The 17,985-nt window shown below is 43.1% G+C and overlaps 1 protein-coding gene across 2 annotated transcripts in view; it reads right to left on the reverse strand.

The window, feature by feature from the left end:
• LOC139576320 (serine/threonine-protein kinase N2-like) overlaps positions 1-11,925 on the reverse strand; it is a 40,728-nt gene extending 28,803 nt beyond the window's left edge. The window contains exon 1 of one of the 2 annotated variants that reach the window (XM_071402314.1): positions 11,907-11,925. Coding sequence is in view for 1 of the 2 variants with exons in the window: in XM_071402306.1 (XP_071258407.1) it covers positions 11,217-11,240 (24 nt within the window). In the remaining variant the exon portion in view is untranslated. Of the gene's footprint in view, positions 1-11,216; positions 11,380-11,906 lie in introns of those variants that run through there. The other variant, XM_071402306.1, reaches the window with a different exon arrangement.
• Between the last annotated feature and the right edge of the window lie 6,060 nt (positions 11,926-17,985).

Raw genomic sequence — 17,985 nt, forward strand, 5'->3', positions numbered from 1 at the left:
ACAATTAGGTTTAGGGTTAAGAGCTAGGGTTAGGTTTAGGGTTATGGTTAGGTTTTGGGGTTAAGGTTAGAGTAAGACTAAGTCAGAGTTAGAGTTAGAGGTTAGAGGTTAGAGTTAGAGTTGGAGGTTAGAGTTAGAGGTTAGAGTTAGAGGTTAGAGTTAGAGGTTAGAGTTAGAGTTGGAGGTTAGAGTTAGCGGTTAGAGGTTAGAGTTGGAGGTTAGAGTTGGAGGTTAGAGTTAGAGTAGGTTAGAGTTAGCGGTTAGAGTTAGAGGTTACAGTTGGAGGTTAGAGTTAGAGGTTAGAGTTAGCAGTTAGAGGTTAGAGTTAGAGGTTAGAGTTAGAGGTTAGAGTTAGCGGTTAGAGTTGGAGGTTAGAGTTGGAGGTTAGAGGTTAGAGGTTAGAGTTAGAGTAGGTTAGAGTTAGCGGTTAGAGTTAGAGGTTAGAGTTGGAGGTTAGAGTTAGCGGTTAGAGGTAGAGGTTAGAGTTAGCGGTTAGAGTTAGAGGTTAGAGTTAGCGGTTAGAGTTAGCGGTTAGAGGTTAGAGTTAGAGGTTAGAGTTAGAGTAGGTTAGAGTTAGCGGTTAGAGTTGGAGGTTAGAGTTAGCGGTTAGAGGTTAGAGTTAGAGGTTAGAGTTGGAGGTTAGAGTTGGAGGTTAGAGTTAGCGGTTAGAGTTAGCGGTTAGAGGTTAGAGTTAGAGGTTAGAGGTTAGAGTTGGAGGTTAGAGTTAGCGGTTAGAGTTGGAGGTTAGAGTTAGCGGTTAGAGGTTAGAGTTAGCGGTTAGAGGTTAGAGTTAGAGTAGGTTAGAGTTAGCGGTTAGAGTTGGAGGTTAGAGTTAGCGGTTAGAGGTTAGAGTTAGAGGTTAGAGTTAGCGGTTAGAGTTAGGGTAGGGAAAATAGGATTTTGAATGGGATTGAATTTTGTGTCCCCACAAGGTTAGTTGTACAAGACTGTGAGTGTGTGTGTGTGTGTGTGTGTGTGTGTGTGTGTGTGTGTGTGTGTGTGTGTGTGTGTGTGTGTGTGTGAGAGAGAGAGAGAGAGAGTGTGTGAGAGTGTGTGTGTATGCCAGGAGTGCCCGGTCCACAGCTGGGGAAGAGTCTATCCCCATGAAAAGCAGCATTGTGGAGGGGTCCATCTTCTCAAGAGACTTCAATAAATGCTTATGTATTTGTGTTGCTGACTCTGTCCATTGTGAGCACCACCACAATCAGTCTCTCTGTTCAGGCCTCAGAGGGTTGAAGACTGCATTTCCAAACAACATCCAAAGGGAAGTACAAATGTGTCTCTCTGTGTCCCACTCATGTAGACCAGTGGATGGAGAATTCTGACATTACCAGGGAATCATTTATTAAATAGACTACTTTGTTATCAATGCTCTACTGAACCCACCTGCATAAAGCAGCACATTGCAAACAAAGTTGGTGACCTACAACAGTCATCCTGAATATGGTCATGACACAGAGCAGAGGGAGAATTACTGAGGTGCTTTATGGGACGATAGATTCACAGCCATGTTAACTGTTGCCATTTCTTTGTTATTTTCTAGTCGGCAGCTTAGAACATGGCGAGAGACACAGAGACAGAGACAGAGAGCGAGAGACACAGAGACAGACAGCGAGAGACACAGAGACAGAGACAGAGAGAGAGAAACACAGAGACAGAGAGCGAGAGACACAGAGACAGAGAGCGAGAGACAAACTCCTGGCTCATGGGGTTGTGTATGTCTCTGTGCTTTGACTCCAGGGAAATTGGGCCTCCAAACTGTGTGACTCCTGGCTCTGACTCAGATGGTCTGGCGTGGGGATTTCCGCAGCGAGCCTGTCCAGGGTCGTTAGCTACATCCTCCCACTCACTAAGGCCCAGTCGAGGGTAGGGAAAGAGAGAGAGAGAGAGAGAGAGAGAGAGAGAGAGAGAGAGAGAGAGAGAGAGAGAGAGAGAGAGAGAGAGAGAGAGAGAGAGAGAGAGAGAGAGAGAGAGAGAGAGAAAGGAGGTCTGAATGACTGACTGAGAACCATGCTGTGTTAGACTGTGAGCTCCACTCCACAAACACAGCCTCAGGACAGTGGTGCATGAAAAAAATCAGGGAAGGGAGTGATTTTCCAGCAGACCGATTCAAATCTGCCACAGCTCAGCCGTGACTAATGCCCCACTCAGGGCGTCTGCCTGTGACTGCGCCCGACCGAATACCACGGAAATAACTCAATCTATGTTTGTGTGTTTGTTAGAGAGAGAGAGAGAATCAATGCAGCGCTAAGATCTACTTAGATTTTTGTGTTGTGGCAAATCTTCTTTGAACACTTTGTTGGTCTAAAGTCTGAGCAGCAACAGTATTGGTTCTCTCTATATCCAGCCCTCTGTCCTCATCTCCCTGTCTCTCTGCCTGGCTCCTGACTTCCACTGATAAGGGCTTCACTGACATGCTTTATAGGAGCTTAATGTTACAGCTCCCTCACCTAGAGGGGTCAGGGAAAGACACTGCACACCGCACTGAAAGCTCTGAGAAAAGAAGGAATTGGAAACAGATTTTAATGGACACCGAGAGCAGATTAAAAATGATTATGGCAGAGGGGATAAGAGCGCGTCCTATAAAGCTGATGATCCATCTTTAGTTCTGCTGACGATTACGGCAGGCGTCCGCAAACAGGAAGGCAAAGACAGCACCAATATGTGTGTCTGTATGTTGTTGACTAATGTTCCCAACTGACTAATGAGCACAGTACTGTTGTGTGTACTATAAAACAATAAAATAGTAAAGTATAGCAAAGTGCATCATTCCTTACTCACAGTACACTAAGACAGATGCCTAGTCAACAGTGGGAACACCACTTCAAAATACCCTAAGTTCCACTAGTGTGATTGATGCAAGGTGGGGTACAATTGGGGAGCTAAAATAAGTGAAGGAGTAAACCGATCTAATCAGAGCTATAGTGTGGTTGAGACACCACAGGAGCAGCAGGAAGGAGAGCTGGAGGGTGGTTACAACTGCCATACCACCGATGGTGGTAATTATCAATTATCAAGATGACAAGTTGCAACGTCAGCTCAATTACAAATCTAACTCACAACCAAACAGTCATTTACTGTACCCTCCAACCGTCATGTATTTCCCCTCTCTCCACTTTCACTCCCTCCCTCTCTCTGTCTCTCCAGGCAGTGACTTATTCTAAGCACCATGTTTCATGGCATGTGAAAAGGACTGCTGTTTGATCCTCACCATTTCTACCTGACCCAGTCTGAAAGTCTGTGTTTTAAGAGAATTATGAGAGGTACAGTTGGTCTTGTGCTCGTCTGTTGTTTTACAGCCAGCCAGGTCACGTCTCTCTCTCTACTTTTAGACTGAGACTGATAATAGACGTTTTTCTTCCTCGGCTCACATTAATGGCCCCTGGGCAGACAGAACAGACAGTCTTGGGATGGCAGAGCCGTCGCTGCACCCATCAAGCACTGCGTCTGTGCTCCTCTTACGCCCTACACCACTCCCACAGAGCAGACGCTATCACATGACCTCACCGGGAGGCTACCTCATCACCATTAACGTAGGTAACCACAATCAGGTCACTGCATGGCCATGATCTTATCTTCCTAGTACAGACTGACTTGCTCACAGTCTCAGTGGTCACAGCACTGTGGAATGTCTCACCTTCACACCTCAAAATGGTGCCTCCCTCCCAGCCAAAGAGCACACCAAAACAATGCTGCTCAGCATAGCTTCCACTTAAAGCTGGAATCCTTAATGGTGAAGCAGGCACATCCGTTTGCGATATTACAACAACAAAGACGTTACTGCAAACCTGTTTTTCCAGAAGAGCACAATATGTCCTGCAATTTTTACCATGCTGCAAAAATCAATAACAACGGTGGTGGGGCAGCTGGTGGCACTGTTTCCCCCTACTGCGGACTCTATCTTTAAGCATTGAATGTCAAAATAAACTAAATTCAAACAAAGTCCTTTAGCGACATTGTTTGGGGTTGATCTGTGACAGCCTGTGGTGGCTGTACCCAAGTAATGGAAGAATTTTTGTATGTTGGAAGTGGCCCTTGACCCATGGAAAAGTTCCAAGGTAAGTCAAAAAGCTTTATTTTTTTGACCTTGTATTTACTAAAATAAAGTATTACAGAAAAAGATTACTGAATTATGAAAGCTATCCGTTTGTGATTTCAGCACCACAGCTGGGCCAGTCAGTCAGTCAGTCAGTCAGAATGCTGTCTCTGGCTGGGATTACAAAGCCACTGATTACTGCCCATTTCTGCAGAGATAAAACATTGGCTCCTACATGACTCCAATCAGCAACCTCATTTCCCACTCACTCTAAAATGGTGCTTATGCTTGGCCAATTGGAGTAAAATATGATGCCCCCACATAACATTGTTTCAGGCCTTTCTTCGTTGTAACACATTCCTCAATCCTATAACACCACCGCAATCCCATGAGACCCCAGGCCTCAAAACACTCAAAACGTCACTCACAATAACCTGTACAACATCCATCACAGCTGCACTGAGCAGTAGTCACAAACAACAGGTCTGGCTGCCCCATACCACCGTGGAGGACAGTCTTTCATGATCCATCCATGATCAGGGTGGGTTAGCAGTAAACATATCTAATCCTGTGAGGAAAGCCAGTGGGCATTTAGCCAGCATGGCAGAATAGAGCAGAACTATAGCTGGACTGACAAAGGAACAGCTCTTGTTAAGACTGACTGGATGGGCAAGGTAGGTTTGGCTTTGTGACATGCCCATGGGAACATGGGTTGGGATCATGTATACTAGTTTAACATAACCACTCCAGGGTTTTTTTCCCGGGCCACCTAAGTACAAACAGTCTAGAAAATGTATTATATATATATACTGAACAAAAATATAAACGCAACATGTAAAGTGTTGGTCCCATGTTTCATGAGCTGAAATAAAAGTGAATGTTTAATTCTCTACCATAAGCCACCTCCAACGTCGTTTTAAAGAATTTGGCAGTACGTCCAACCGTCCTCACATCCACAGACCAAGTGTAGCCACGCCAGCCCAGGACCTGCACATCCGAGTTCTTCACCTTGCGGGATCGTCTGAGACCAGCCAACTGATTAGCTGATGAAACTGAGGAGTATTTCTGTCTGTAATAAAGCCCTTTTGTGGGGGGAAAAACTAATTCTGATTGGCTGGGCCTGGCTCCCCAGTGGGTGGGCCTGACTCCCAAGTGGGTGGGCCTATGCCCTCCCAGGTCCATGCATGTGTGTGCCCCTGCCCAGTCATGTGAAATACATAGATTAATACATAGATTAGGGCCTGATGAATTTATTGTCTGACTTCCTTATATGAACTGTAACTCAGTAAAAACGTTGAAATTGTTGAATGTTTGTTCAGTATTTATATAAAATAATACTTTTCGGGATGGTAAAACATTTTCAGTGTAAAATTCAACGACTAAAACCAGATATAATGTATGCAAAAAAGATAATGGACCTATATATTTTAAATAAGATCATCTTTGAGAACTAACAATCATCAAAATGAAAAACTAGACAGTTGGAATATAAAATTCCAAAAATGTCACGGCATTGGGCCCCCATTGATTTTGTTACAATGTTTGAGTCACTCAGATAGCATAAGAACACGGCATAAGCCATGACAAAATGTATAGAAATGCAGGAAACTAGCTTTAAAACTGTAAAAATATCTCTCCGCCCCCATGTGAAATTGTGTAGAATTAGCTTTAAAAAAAGCTAAATTCTGTCTCTGCAGTCATGAGAGCCTCTAAAATGTTCAGTCGGAGATCGCACTATTGACCACGCGCATCACCTAAGCCCGATTTTGATCAAGAAAAAATGGTGTACTCCATCTCTACAGCTGGGCAGGGTGCAGCCAGGTCTAAGGGAGGATAGGATATATTTCCACAGAGCCAGTTTAATCCTGGAGTGAAGGGCTGGGACTGGGGGTGAGGGTGGGTTGTAGGTGTAATGCCACCATGGGAGTGGGTGAAGACAGAAATGTCCAGGGTCTCCTAATCCTATTATCAATGGAGCTATCAGCAACAACAGCTGGAGCCAAAACAGTTTTTGTTTGCGTGATGAGGAGCTGGCCCTTCTAAAGAAGAACCATAGTGTTTTTTTCTCTTTTTAATATACAGCACAACAGGTGTCTGGGGCTTAGTCGGCCTGAGTGTGGAGGAAGTCTTTGATGCCATTAAAGAAATGTACTGACAGAGGAAATGTTTCCACTCTCCGGCGTGATCAATAAAAAGCCATTTGGCAAAAAGCAAAAAAAGGCAGAGAATCGTTGAACATACATAATGACCAGCTGGCTGCAACCACTCACAGAGAGTTCACAGAGATCTTCTTGAGCATTGATAAGGACAGCAGAAAAAAGATATAAAAAATGCATGAGAGGATGGCTGCAATGTACGTCTATAAGGGTGGTGTGTTATCAATGCACAAGACCCAAATACCCAGGGGGATTCTTGCTTTACACTCAGTGAAGTTGTCTGGGGAGCAGGGAGTAAGCAAATAAACAAACGTCAAATCAATACATGAGAGAGAGAGAGACGGAGGACGACTAAGTGGGAGTGAGAGAGAGAGAGAGAGAGAGAGAGAGAGAGAGAGAGAGAGAGAGAGAGACAGCGGACGACTAAGTGGGAGAGAGAGAGAGAGAGAGAGAGAGAGAGAGAGAGAGAGACAGCGGACGACTAAGTGGGAGAGAGAGAGAGAGAGAGAGAGCGGACGACTACGTGGGAGAGAGAGAGAGAGAGAGAGAGAGAGAGAGAGAGAGAGCGAGAGAGAGAGAGAGACAAATACACCCTGATGGACTAAACCCTATTATGTGCACAGGATCATATGGATAATGTGTCCCTTTCAAAAAAAACATTATGCCCCCCCAGTAAAGCCTTGATGAGGTATTGAGGGGAAATAGAACAATCAAGCCCAATCACTATGCACAGTATAGGTCTGCTCCAACAGGGACGTCTATCATTGCCATCGTGCCTGCTTGATCTCAATCAGCAATCTCTCAGTATCTATGTGTAGCCAATCAACTGCTCCTGGAGATAACATTCTTCTCCATGCTACAATCTACACTGAACAAAAATATAAATGCAACATGTAAAGTGTTAGTCCCATGTTTCATGAGCTGAAATCCCAGATCACAGAAATGTTCCATTCGCACAAAAACTTTTTTCTCTCAAATATTGTGCACAAATGTGTTAACGTCCCTGTTAGTGAGGATTTCTCCTTTGCCAAGATAATCCATTAATCTGACAGGTTCGACATATCAAGAAGCTGATTAAACAGCATGATCATTACAAATGTGCAGTTTTGTCACACAAACACAATACCACAGATGTCTCAAGTTTTGAAGGAGCATGCAATTGGCATGTCGACTGCAGGAATATCCACCAGAGCTGTTGCCAGAGAATTTAAGGTTAATTTCTCTACCATAAGCCGCCTCCAACGTTGTTTCAGATAATTTAGCAGTAAGTCCAACCGGCCTCACAACCGTAGACCACGTGTAACCGCGCCAGCTAAGGACCTCCACATCCGGCTTCTTCACCTGCGAGATCGTCTGAGATCAGCCACCCGGACAGCTGATGAAACTGTGGGTTTGCACAACCAAATAATTTCTGCACAAACTGTCAGAAGCCATCTCAGGGAAGCTCATCTGCGTGCTTCTCACCAGGGTCTTGACCTGATTGCAGTTCAGCGGCGTAACGTGGGCAAATTGTCATCTTTTTATGGCCACTGGCACGCTGGAAAAGTGTGCTCTTCACGGATGAATCCCGGTTTCAACTGTACCGGGCAGATGGGAGACATGACGTCGTGTGGGCGAGCGGTTTGCTGATTTCAACATTGTGAACAGAGTGCCCCATGGTGGCGGTGGGGTTATGGTATGGTCAGGCATAAGCTATGGACAACGAACACAATTGCATTTTATCGATGGCAATTTGAATGCACAGACACCGTGACTAGATCCTGAGGCCCATTGTTGTGCCATTAATCTGCCGCAATCACCTCATGTCGCAAGGATCTGTACACAATTCCTGGAAGCTGAAAATGTCCCAGTTCTTCTTTGGCCTGCATACTCATCAGACATGTTACCCATTGAGCATGTTCGGGATACTATGGATCGACATGTACAACAGCGTTTTCCAGTTCCCGCCAATATCCAGCAACTTCACACGGCCATTGAAGAGGAGTGGGACAAAATTCCACAGGCCACAATCAACAGCCTGATCAACTCTATGCCAAGGAAATGTGTCGCGCTGCATGGGGTAAATGGTGGTCACACCAGATACTGACTGGTTTTCTGATCCACGCCCCAATCTTTTTTTTTAAAGGTATCTGTGACCAACAGATGCATATCTGCATTCCCAGTCATGTGAATTCCATAGATTAGGGCCTAATGCATTTTTTTCAATTTACTGATTTCCTTGTATGTAACTCAGTAAAATCTTTGAATGTTGCGTTAATATTTTTGACCAGTGTAAAAGCAGAAATTGGGGATTGTTTGCTGGATAAATTAAACCCTATTGAAATGCTTGTGTGCACTGGGTGATTTTCAATAAGCTGAGTAAAGATCCCTAAAATATATGAAAGTCCTGCAGGGCCTATTATTATTTCCACAAAGTCAATGCATGTATCTTTTCCATCCAAAGCAATATTTTCTCTCTCATTGCAAAACGAGCTAAACATAACTGAAAAAGAAGAGAAGAACCTAGGCCTAGAGGTAGAACAAGAGAATACAAAACATGAACAACAAACACCCTCTGTCACCCTCCTCTGATGTGTGTTGCCCACAGTCACAGTGCTAGCTTTCCAGGAATCAGGAAACCTTCTTTTTCATGGAAACACTAACTAGGCCTACTTACGTCAGTCAAGAGGCCACCCCCAATTTTACAGTCATGAGCATTATTATGTACATGCCAATTTATTGAGTACATTTAAAACAAATGATTGATCTCAAGTTTCTGGAGGAAAATTCCTGGGGGAAGAAGTCTGACAGTGGCACCACTGGAAGGAACTTACTGTAGCCTACATGTGTCCTTGATACCGGATGCTTACCTGACACTGACACCTAGTGATATAGGCTTAGGCTACTTGCTGACCCAGTTCAGTAGGTCATACTTCACATGATGTTGCACCGGCCCGCCCTGGGCATAAGCGACATAAGTGGTCGCTTAGGGCCTCCGGCCGCTAGGGGGCCCCGATCAAATATATATATATATTTTTAAAATACTCAGTCGGAGTCTCAACTTATTGTTGTGAGTTAGAATAGTATAATTCACATGGTGCAATTTAGAAATGTTGTTGTGCATCAGCTTTTTTTTATCTTGCTATGTCAATCACTGATAGTCACTCAATTAGCCCAAATCTAGCCAGCTATCTAAACTTGTAGTAATCATGGTCAAATTATAGACCAGGCACAAAGGGCACGTGCCCAAGGGCCCTGACCTCCTGGGGGCCCACATTGATTTTATTAGTCACTCTCACTCAGATATCATATTATCATGGTATAAGTCATGGAAAATGTGCAGAATTGCAGGATATTAGCTTTAAGACTGCAAAAATGTCCTTCCATCCTATGGCAATATTTTTTGAATTTCAAGAAATTAGCTGTAAAACTGCACATTTTTCCCTCCGCCCCATGGCAAATTAGTAGAATTGCATGAAATTTGTTAGAAAATTGCCAAATGTTATCTCCTCTCCATGGCAAAATGTAAAAAATGCATGCAAGCATGTTGCCCCATAGCAACATTTGTCAAATTGCAGGAAATTATCTCTAAAAATGTTTCTTTACATTGTCAAAAGGGGGGCCATTAAAATGTTTTTCCGTGAGGTGGGGCCCCCAACAACATTTTACTTAGGGCCCTCAAAAGGCAAAAATGCCTTCTAGTAACAGATGTGGTGAAATATGTTGGCACCCTTGCACATTACAATGAAGTGCAATGGAGCAGAATGTTCAGTGTTTTCTTTTCAAAACTGGTTGAACGGCTATTTTTACCCTGTAGGCACCTGCAACTTACCAAAGGTTAAATAAATTACACAGTAAATGAGAATCACTGCCTCCAACCAAATTAATTGGAATTTTTAATGATTTAATTCAGGATTTTTTTATTTATTTAGTTCTTTTCTTTTCTTGGTTCTGTGCGGTTCTAAGTTAAACAAATACACAAGTAAAACATTTTTTTTTTTCCTAATTCAATTTATTTTAGAAGAAAAAAGGCTGCATCTACACAGGCAGACCAATTCTGATATTTTGGTCATTAATTAGTAGTTTGACCAATCAGATCAAGTCTGAAAAAGAGTTAATCTGAAAATATCAGATGTGATTGGTCAAAAGAACAGTTAGTGGAAAATTTTTCAAAACTATCGGGCTGCCTGTGTAAACATGTATATTTGACCACATCTGTACACTGAAAGTCGATTACATGTAATACACTAACTTAAAATAGAATGTGTAGTTTTATGTATGTTATTATTTGAAATTTGTACTGGACCACTGACTTTGGTCTGACCCAAACTCAGTGGGTTTCCTGCAAGGCTGCAGAAGACAGATATTAATGTGTTGGGCTCTGGCGTGAGTTCAAACTGGCCTCTAATTTGTAACAATTCCCTCCTATGCAGTTTCCTGAACTGAGATGACACCTGTGTAAGCAGCATAAGGTAACATGACCTGTTTAATTAGGTCCTTGACTCTGACACCCTGCACTGTAACTCACCTGAGTGGAACAACTATGTACCACAAGAAATGGCCCTCTAATGCTCCATACAGGTCATTTCTCTTCCATATGGTGGGTGAGGTATAAAAAGTAGACATATGTGTGTACAGTATTTGTTGGTCTACACATCATCAATACGTCATTACTTGTGTCTACACCCGCACAAATATGTCAGACTGCTTTGGTAACACACACTGTAAGCACCTGCCATTATTATGCCCTGTTTGACCATTGCAAACATGGGGGACAGAAAACACAGACCTAAAGTTTCAAGGTGATGGTGTGGACTAAAGGCTCAGTAGGTTATAGTGGGCTACTACCGGTCTAAAACCACCATAGTACTTTGGCCCGATGTACCATCAGTCCCTGTCGTTCAAAGACGTCACCACGAACCCAATTAGAAGAAATAGCCTACAAATATGACCTGCACGCATCTCTTCGAATAGGACAAACACAGGCTAACATAATATGTTAAATCGAGGAAAAGCCCTGTCCAATGCTAACTTGGAAAACTTACTTGCATCGAGTCGTTGTTAGCCATCTGGTGTCTTGTGTATCACACAGGCTACCACAGCGGTGGGATGACAAAGTCTTCTTCAATGTAGCTGATTAATTTTTATTATAAAATCATTTTAGTGATCTACGACACCATCAAATCAGTTCCTGTCCGTTTGGAGTTATTTGCAGTCAAAGAGCAGGCCAACATTGGCGAATACCCTCAGCACTTTAAAACGACAGTGAACTGTACTGAGAGTTAACCGGCGCCTGTCTCTGCCCAGGTGAGCGAGAGCATCGACAAAATAAACATTGTAGGCCTATCATTCTCTTCTTTAGTCCATGTTCCAAAAGAGCAAGAAGTTACGTGTCACCGTGTCCACCTTTCAACTATGTTGTGTAGTTTGAAGGCTGACGTTGACTGGTTCATCTGACATTCTACCCCATGTAATTGGAGAACATGACAGCTACAGAAATAATACTAAATGGACATCATTACATTTTTCACTCACTCTCGAAAATCGACATTATTATTAGGCTATTATTTCCATGCATTGCATCGTCTAGCCTATAATCGGGTTATGAACAAGAACCGTTACGTCTACATAACATAGCCTCCCGCTTACGTAGCCTACCGCTCACCTTATCATTTCCAGTTTAAATCCAGGCGAAATATCTATAAACCACAAAAAAATACCTGACATTTTCTTACTCTGAGAAAATGAATGCTATCCTACGCCACTCCTCCCTTTTTGAGAGCTCCTTTGTGCGTGCCTGGTCGTCAATCAACAGTATAAAAACTGTCTGATGCTCGTTGCTCGAGGGGGCAACTAACCAGTGAGGGTAGCTGAGCGCAAGTGAGGGGCGCGCGTCTTATTGGTCAAGTGATCACTACAATTGCAATAAACCTGTTGACGAGAAATCACAATTTCGCGCCTTTCTTTAGTAATTTCATAAAGCAAGCCCTCCTTCACCACTTGGCAACCCTAAAAACGACTTATTGGTGATATCGCCTTATTCATATGGGCCGAGTCTGTCCGCCTACCTACCTACGTACCTTACCATTCATTGTTCATTTGTTGTAGTGGAACTAAATGGATTAAGAGAGATACTTAATGGCATGGACTTAAAATTGTACAGGGTAGGCTTAGGCTAAGCGACTCTTTGTCCGACTCTGGCCATCACTGAAAGAGACTAGTGAAGCCTAGTGGTTAGTTGGCCAAACTGTTGCTCAAACTGTACATGATATTTAGTCTCTGAAAGGTTGCAACCTGGAATCAGGGGTAGACGTAACATAGGAAACGAAAATCCGTGACTCTCAAATTAGTATGATATGTTACATTATGTATTATGTGTGGGTGTCCATCATCCATTTCATATGATATGTACAATTTGTATGATATGTTACAAATTGCAATTTGTTGTCACTAAAGTTAGCTAGGTGGCTAATGCTAACATTAGCTAGGATAGAAGTTAAGGTTAGGAGTTAGGTTAATGGGCAAAGTAGTTGCAAAGTAGTAAGTAATTGCAAAGTTGCTAAAATGCTACAGTTGTCTGTGATGAGATTTGAATACGCAACCTTTGGATTGCTAGACATTTGCATTATACACCCACCGATCCACCTGCCTTTTATTGTTGCCTTCAGTAACCTTCGGTCTTATGTAACCATACCAAATGTAACAGATCATACTATTAGCCTAGTGGTTAGAGCGTTGGGACAGTAATCAAAAGTTTGCTGGATCGAATCCCCAAGCTGACAAGGTAAAAATCTGTTGTTCTGCCCGAGTAAGGCAGTTACCCTACTGTTCCCCGGGCACTGTGGATGTCGATTAAGGCAGCCCACCTGCACCTCTCTGATTCAGAGGTTGGGTTAAATACGGAAGACACATTTCAGTTGAAAGTATTCAGTTGTACAACTGACTAGGTATCCCCCTTACCCTAATTTAAGTGTTCTGTTAACTATGTTACTTCTAGTATGTGGAAAGCCTGTAAACCCAGACCCTAGGAAGCCTGAACATTGGTACATTGTGGGAGGCAACCGATCATATATAGCCTACTTCAGTGGAGGCAACCCCTCTGTCTAGACAAGAGAGACTACATGGCATCAGTCTTTCACAGTAGGTTATGCTGTCAGCATATCAATGTGTTTGTTGCCATTGCCAACCTGGTTACAAAATAGAAAAAAATAGGAAGAGCTACTTGAAAGTCATTTTATTTCTAAATTATGGTTATATTAAATGTACTTAATGATACATGTATCAGACACAAGCCTAAAAATTATCTTAAATAGTGAATTACCATACAGTAGGCCTATCACAGTCTACAAACACAACTCAAATATAAATCAACTTAATAGCAACAGTTTAATAATCAAATCCATGTAGCAAAATTGATCAAGAGTCAACGAAGGAGCTTGAAAATAATATTAGGTTTTCCAAACTCTGATTAGGCCTATAATGTACTTAATAGTATGCCTCTGGTGATTATTTGAACTATAAATGTTTGATGATGGCCAGTCATGTCTATACAGATGTAGGATCTTCATTTGAGACAGTTTGCTACAGCAGGAAAATAATCCTGCGGCAACAGGAAATGTGAATTATGTGGATTATAATTAAAATGGATATTTCACATAAGGGAAAATCTAATCTGACATTTCAAAGTGGAAATTACAAACTTCAGAAGTCTTTATAAAACCTCAAATACACTACGAGTTTGTTTTTGGTGGGGGGGAAAATAGTTTTTTGAAAGGTCTAAAACCAAATCAAAACTGTGTAGAAATGATAATGGATGTACATGTATAGGCTCTTCACTCTGTCCAGCTTGATAACAGTCATTGAAACGAAAGCTAGACAGCGAAAAATTCAAGCATTTATGGACCCTGGACTATTTTTTGCAAGCAAATAATACATTTTTAACGCGTCCCTCCGGACCTCGGTGAAGACCGAATGCGACCCAAGGGCAAAATGAGTTGGACACCACCGATTTAAAGGACAATGTATTACATAAATATCCTTTTCACAAATGCTGCATTCAAACTGAAATAAGTTGTCATACACAGCATCACATACATTTATAATATCACCATGTGGATACATACAGATATACTTTTAAATATATTAGCCAACCTGTCAAAATAGTTTCATAGATGTGCTTGCACAATACTAACATTTTATATCCTACTGTACTGATAATGGTTAAAGACAGATTACATGGGTTACAGTATTTCTTTACAGTAGTCTAACTCAACCATTAGATGGCAGTGTTCATCTACCTCTATTTACAAACGGAACTAAAAGAGGACATACAGTATAATAGCCTTTAACAATTAATGCAAATAAAACATTTATAGATACTACATACCTGTATAGATGCTAAAATTAGAACAAACTTGCATAAATAAACAAAAATTCTCATTAAATCTAAACTAAATTATGTGCGACTGATATTACTAATATTGCACAATTCACCATACATTTCTGATTGCACATAACAGTAGAATTATATCAAATGTATTAACATTGCTTCAAATTTTACATCCCGACTGAAACCCTACCCAGACATTGTGCAGCCTTCCCAAATAGGATGTACATGCATGACATACTATAGTAGACCTGACACCAAAGTAATACAAGCAGGAATCAAAACTGCCTGAATATTCAAAACTCCAAAACAGAGACAGGTGGCTCACAGATCAAATCAATTTGTTGATAGATCAACTGTTGACATGATTGAGATAGATGAAATATATTCATTTGACAAATGTAGCCAACATGTATTCAAGTTGGAGGCTTCAGGAACCTAGTTTCCCCCTCCGTTAAGCCATTATGGCATTGGTCAAACACAGCACTTCTTTAGTACACTGTTAAAGTCCTTCAAACACTTCATATACAGTTTCCCATCTCACAACATTGCCTCATCACGACTGCAAATAACTCCCTCTCCTGGGGCGTATTTAATAAAGGGCAATGTATGTTGATGTAATTCTCTGAACAGTTTGTTACATTTTTATCAGTGCTCTGAGTGTTGTGCTCTCTCTGTGTGGTATTGTCGCTGTCTCAGACTTCTGTTTCTCTCCTATAATGACATCATTTGTAACCTTGGAAACCCATTGAATAAAGGCCAACACAAAAAATGAGGTTATAGCTTTGGAATGCAGGGTGAGCCCCCCCCCCCCTCCTTCCACCAATCCCTTCACCACCACTATGAAAGGCAGAGCAGAACAAGGACATCCTACTCTCACCCTCCCTCTTTTCCTGTGTGATTGACAGCCCAATTATTTTGAGACATTGCGCTCTCCTTAAAAGGGTGTTCTCCTACAAAGGATTGTGTCAATTCAAAGCAGTCCATTTGGTCCAGACCGTAGCTAGCAGCAGTATTTTCTCCACATACAAAACAGCTTCTCTGAGGATTTGAAGTTGATGATAATTTAACACAACCAAGTCTAATCTAGTCCCACTTACCTGTAACATTTAAAATAATTAACAAGTGCACTGTCATAACTATCGCTCAGAATAAGGTTCATACTGTACAGTTAATCAAATTTGTGGTTTGGTTCAAAGCAATACAGAGATCAAATACAAAATATATACACTGCTCAAAAAAATAAAGGGAACACTTAAACAACACAATGTAACTCCAAGTCAATCACACTTCTGTGAAATCAAACTGTCCACTTAGGAAGCAACACTGATTGACAATAAATTTCACATGCTGTTGTGCAAATGGAATAGACAAAAGGTGGAAATTATAGGCAATTAGCAAGACACCCCCAAAAAAGGAGTGATTCTGCAGGTGGTGACCACGGACCACTTCTCAGTTCCTATGCTTCCTGGCTGATGTTTTGGTCACTTTTGAAGTGGCTCAGGTAGTGCAGCTCATCCAGGATGGCACATCAATGCGAGCTGTGGCAAGAAGGTTTGCTGTGTCTGTCAGCGTAGTGTCCAGAGCATGGAGGCGCTACCAGGAGACAGGCCAGTACATCAGGAGACGTGGAGGAGGCTGTAGGAGGGCAACAACCCAGCAGCAGGACCGCTACCTCCGCCTTTGAGCAGGAGGAGCACTGCCAGAGCCCTGCAAAATGACCTCCAGCAGGCCACAAATGTGCATGTGTCTGCTCAAACGGTCAGAAACAGACTCCATGAGGGTGGTATGAGGGCCCGACGTCCACAGGTGGGGGTTGTGCTTACAGCCCAACACCGTGCAGGGCGTTTGGCATTTGCCAGAGAACACCAAGATTGGCAAATTCGCCACTGACGCCCTGTGCTCTTCACAGATGAAAGCAGGTTCACACTGAGCACATGGGCACATGTGACAGACGTGACAGAGTCTGGAGACGCCGTGGAGAACGTTCTGCTGCCTGCAACATCCTCCAGCATGACCGGTTTGGCGGTGGGTCAGTCATGGTGTGGGGTGGCATTTCTTTGTGGGGCCGCACAGCCCTCCATGTGCTCGCCAGAGGTAGCCTGACTGCCATTAGGTACCGAGATGAGATCCTCAGACCCCTTGTGAGACCATATGCTGACACATGCACATCTGTGGCCTGCTGGAGGTCATTTTGCAGGGCTCTGGCAGTGCACCTCCTTGCACAAAGGCGGAGGTAGCGGTCCTGCTGCTGGGTTGTTGCCCTCCTACGGCCTCCTCCACGTCTCCTGATGTACTGGCCTGTCTCCTGGTAGCGCCTCCATGCTCTGGACACTACGCTGACAGACACAGCAAACCTTTTTGCCACAGCTCGCATTGATGTGCCATCCTGGATGAACTGCACTACCTGAGCCACTTGTGTGGGTTGTAGACTCCGTCTCATGCTACCACTAGAGTGAGAGCACCGCCAGCATTCAAAAGTGACCAAAACATCAGCCAGGAAGCATAGGAACTGAGAAGTTGTCTGTGGTCACCACCTGCAGAATCACTCCTTTTTTGGGGGTGTCTTGCTAATTGCCTATAATTTCCACCTTTTGTCTATTCCATTTGCACAACAGCATGTGAAATTTATTGTCAATCAGTGTTGCTTCCTAAGTGGACAGTTTGATTTCACAGAAGTGTGATTGATTTGGAGTTACATTGTGTTGTTTAAGTGTTCCCTTTATTTTTTTGAGCAGTGTATATATATATATATATAGTAATCCTATGTGTATTATTACAGTATATTAGATGCAGTACCAATGGGGGCTGTGCCATTCTTAATTCTCCACTGATGAGTAATAATATATAGCATTCTCTGAAGATTAGTTTTACAATACAGTAAATGTGGATTTCTATGTAGATATGAAGTTAGAATGTATAGCATGCTCTTTTTGTGAGGTCGTGTGGTTTAATCAGTGTACCTCACTGTTATGTTGGTCCATGTCATGAATTTGTAGTGTGGAGATGCAGTGCCAACTTGTGTCGTGTGAATACAGTATGCAGTGCATAGATACGACAGTGATGAGTGGTGTGTCCTCCTCTCCTGGCTTTCAGTGCTGTGTCTCCAGCTCCACCACGGTCCAGTCTCCCTGGGGGGAGCTGCCCTGGCTGTCTGGGGAGTAGCTGCTAACAGAGGTGACAGTGGCAGAGGGGGGACTGAGCGGGGACAGCAGTTTGGGCCACATGCTGCTCTCCAGGGGGCTCAGGGTGCCCCCGCTCCCCACAGGCAGCAGGAGCAGAGGGGGGCAACCCCTGTCCCCGGACAGCAGCAGGGTTTGGTTGATGAGCTGCTGAACAATGTCCACCTTCTTGCTCCAGTCCAGGTCCGTTGGAGGAATGGGACGCGGCCCCTGCTGGCGTGACTCTGGCCAGGTCTGCTTGGATGT

This window comes from Salvelinus alpinus, chromosome 1 (genome assembly GCF_045679555.1).
Source record: "Salvelinus alpinus chromosome 1, SLU_Salpinus.1, whole genome shotgun sequence".
Lineage (NCBI taxonomy): Eukaryota > Metazoa > Chordata > Actinopteri > Salmoniformes > Salmonidae > Salvelinus > Salvelinus alpinus.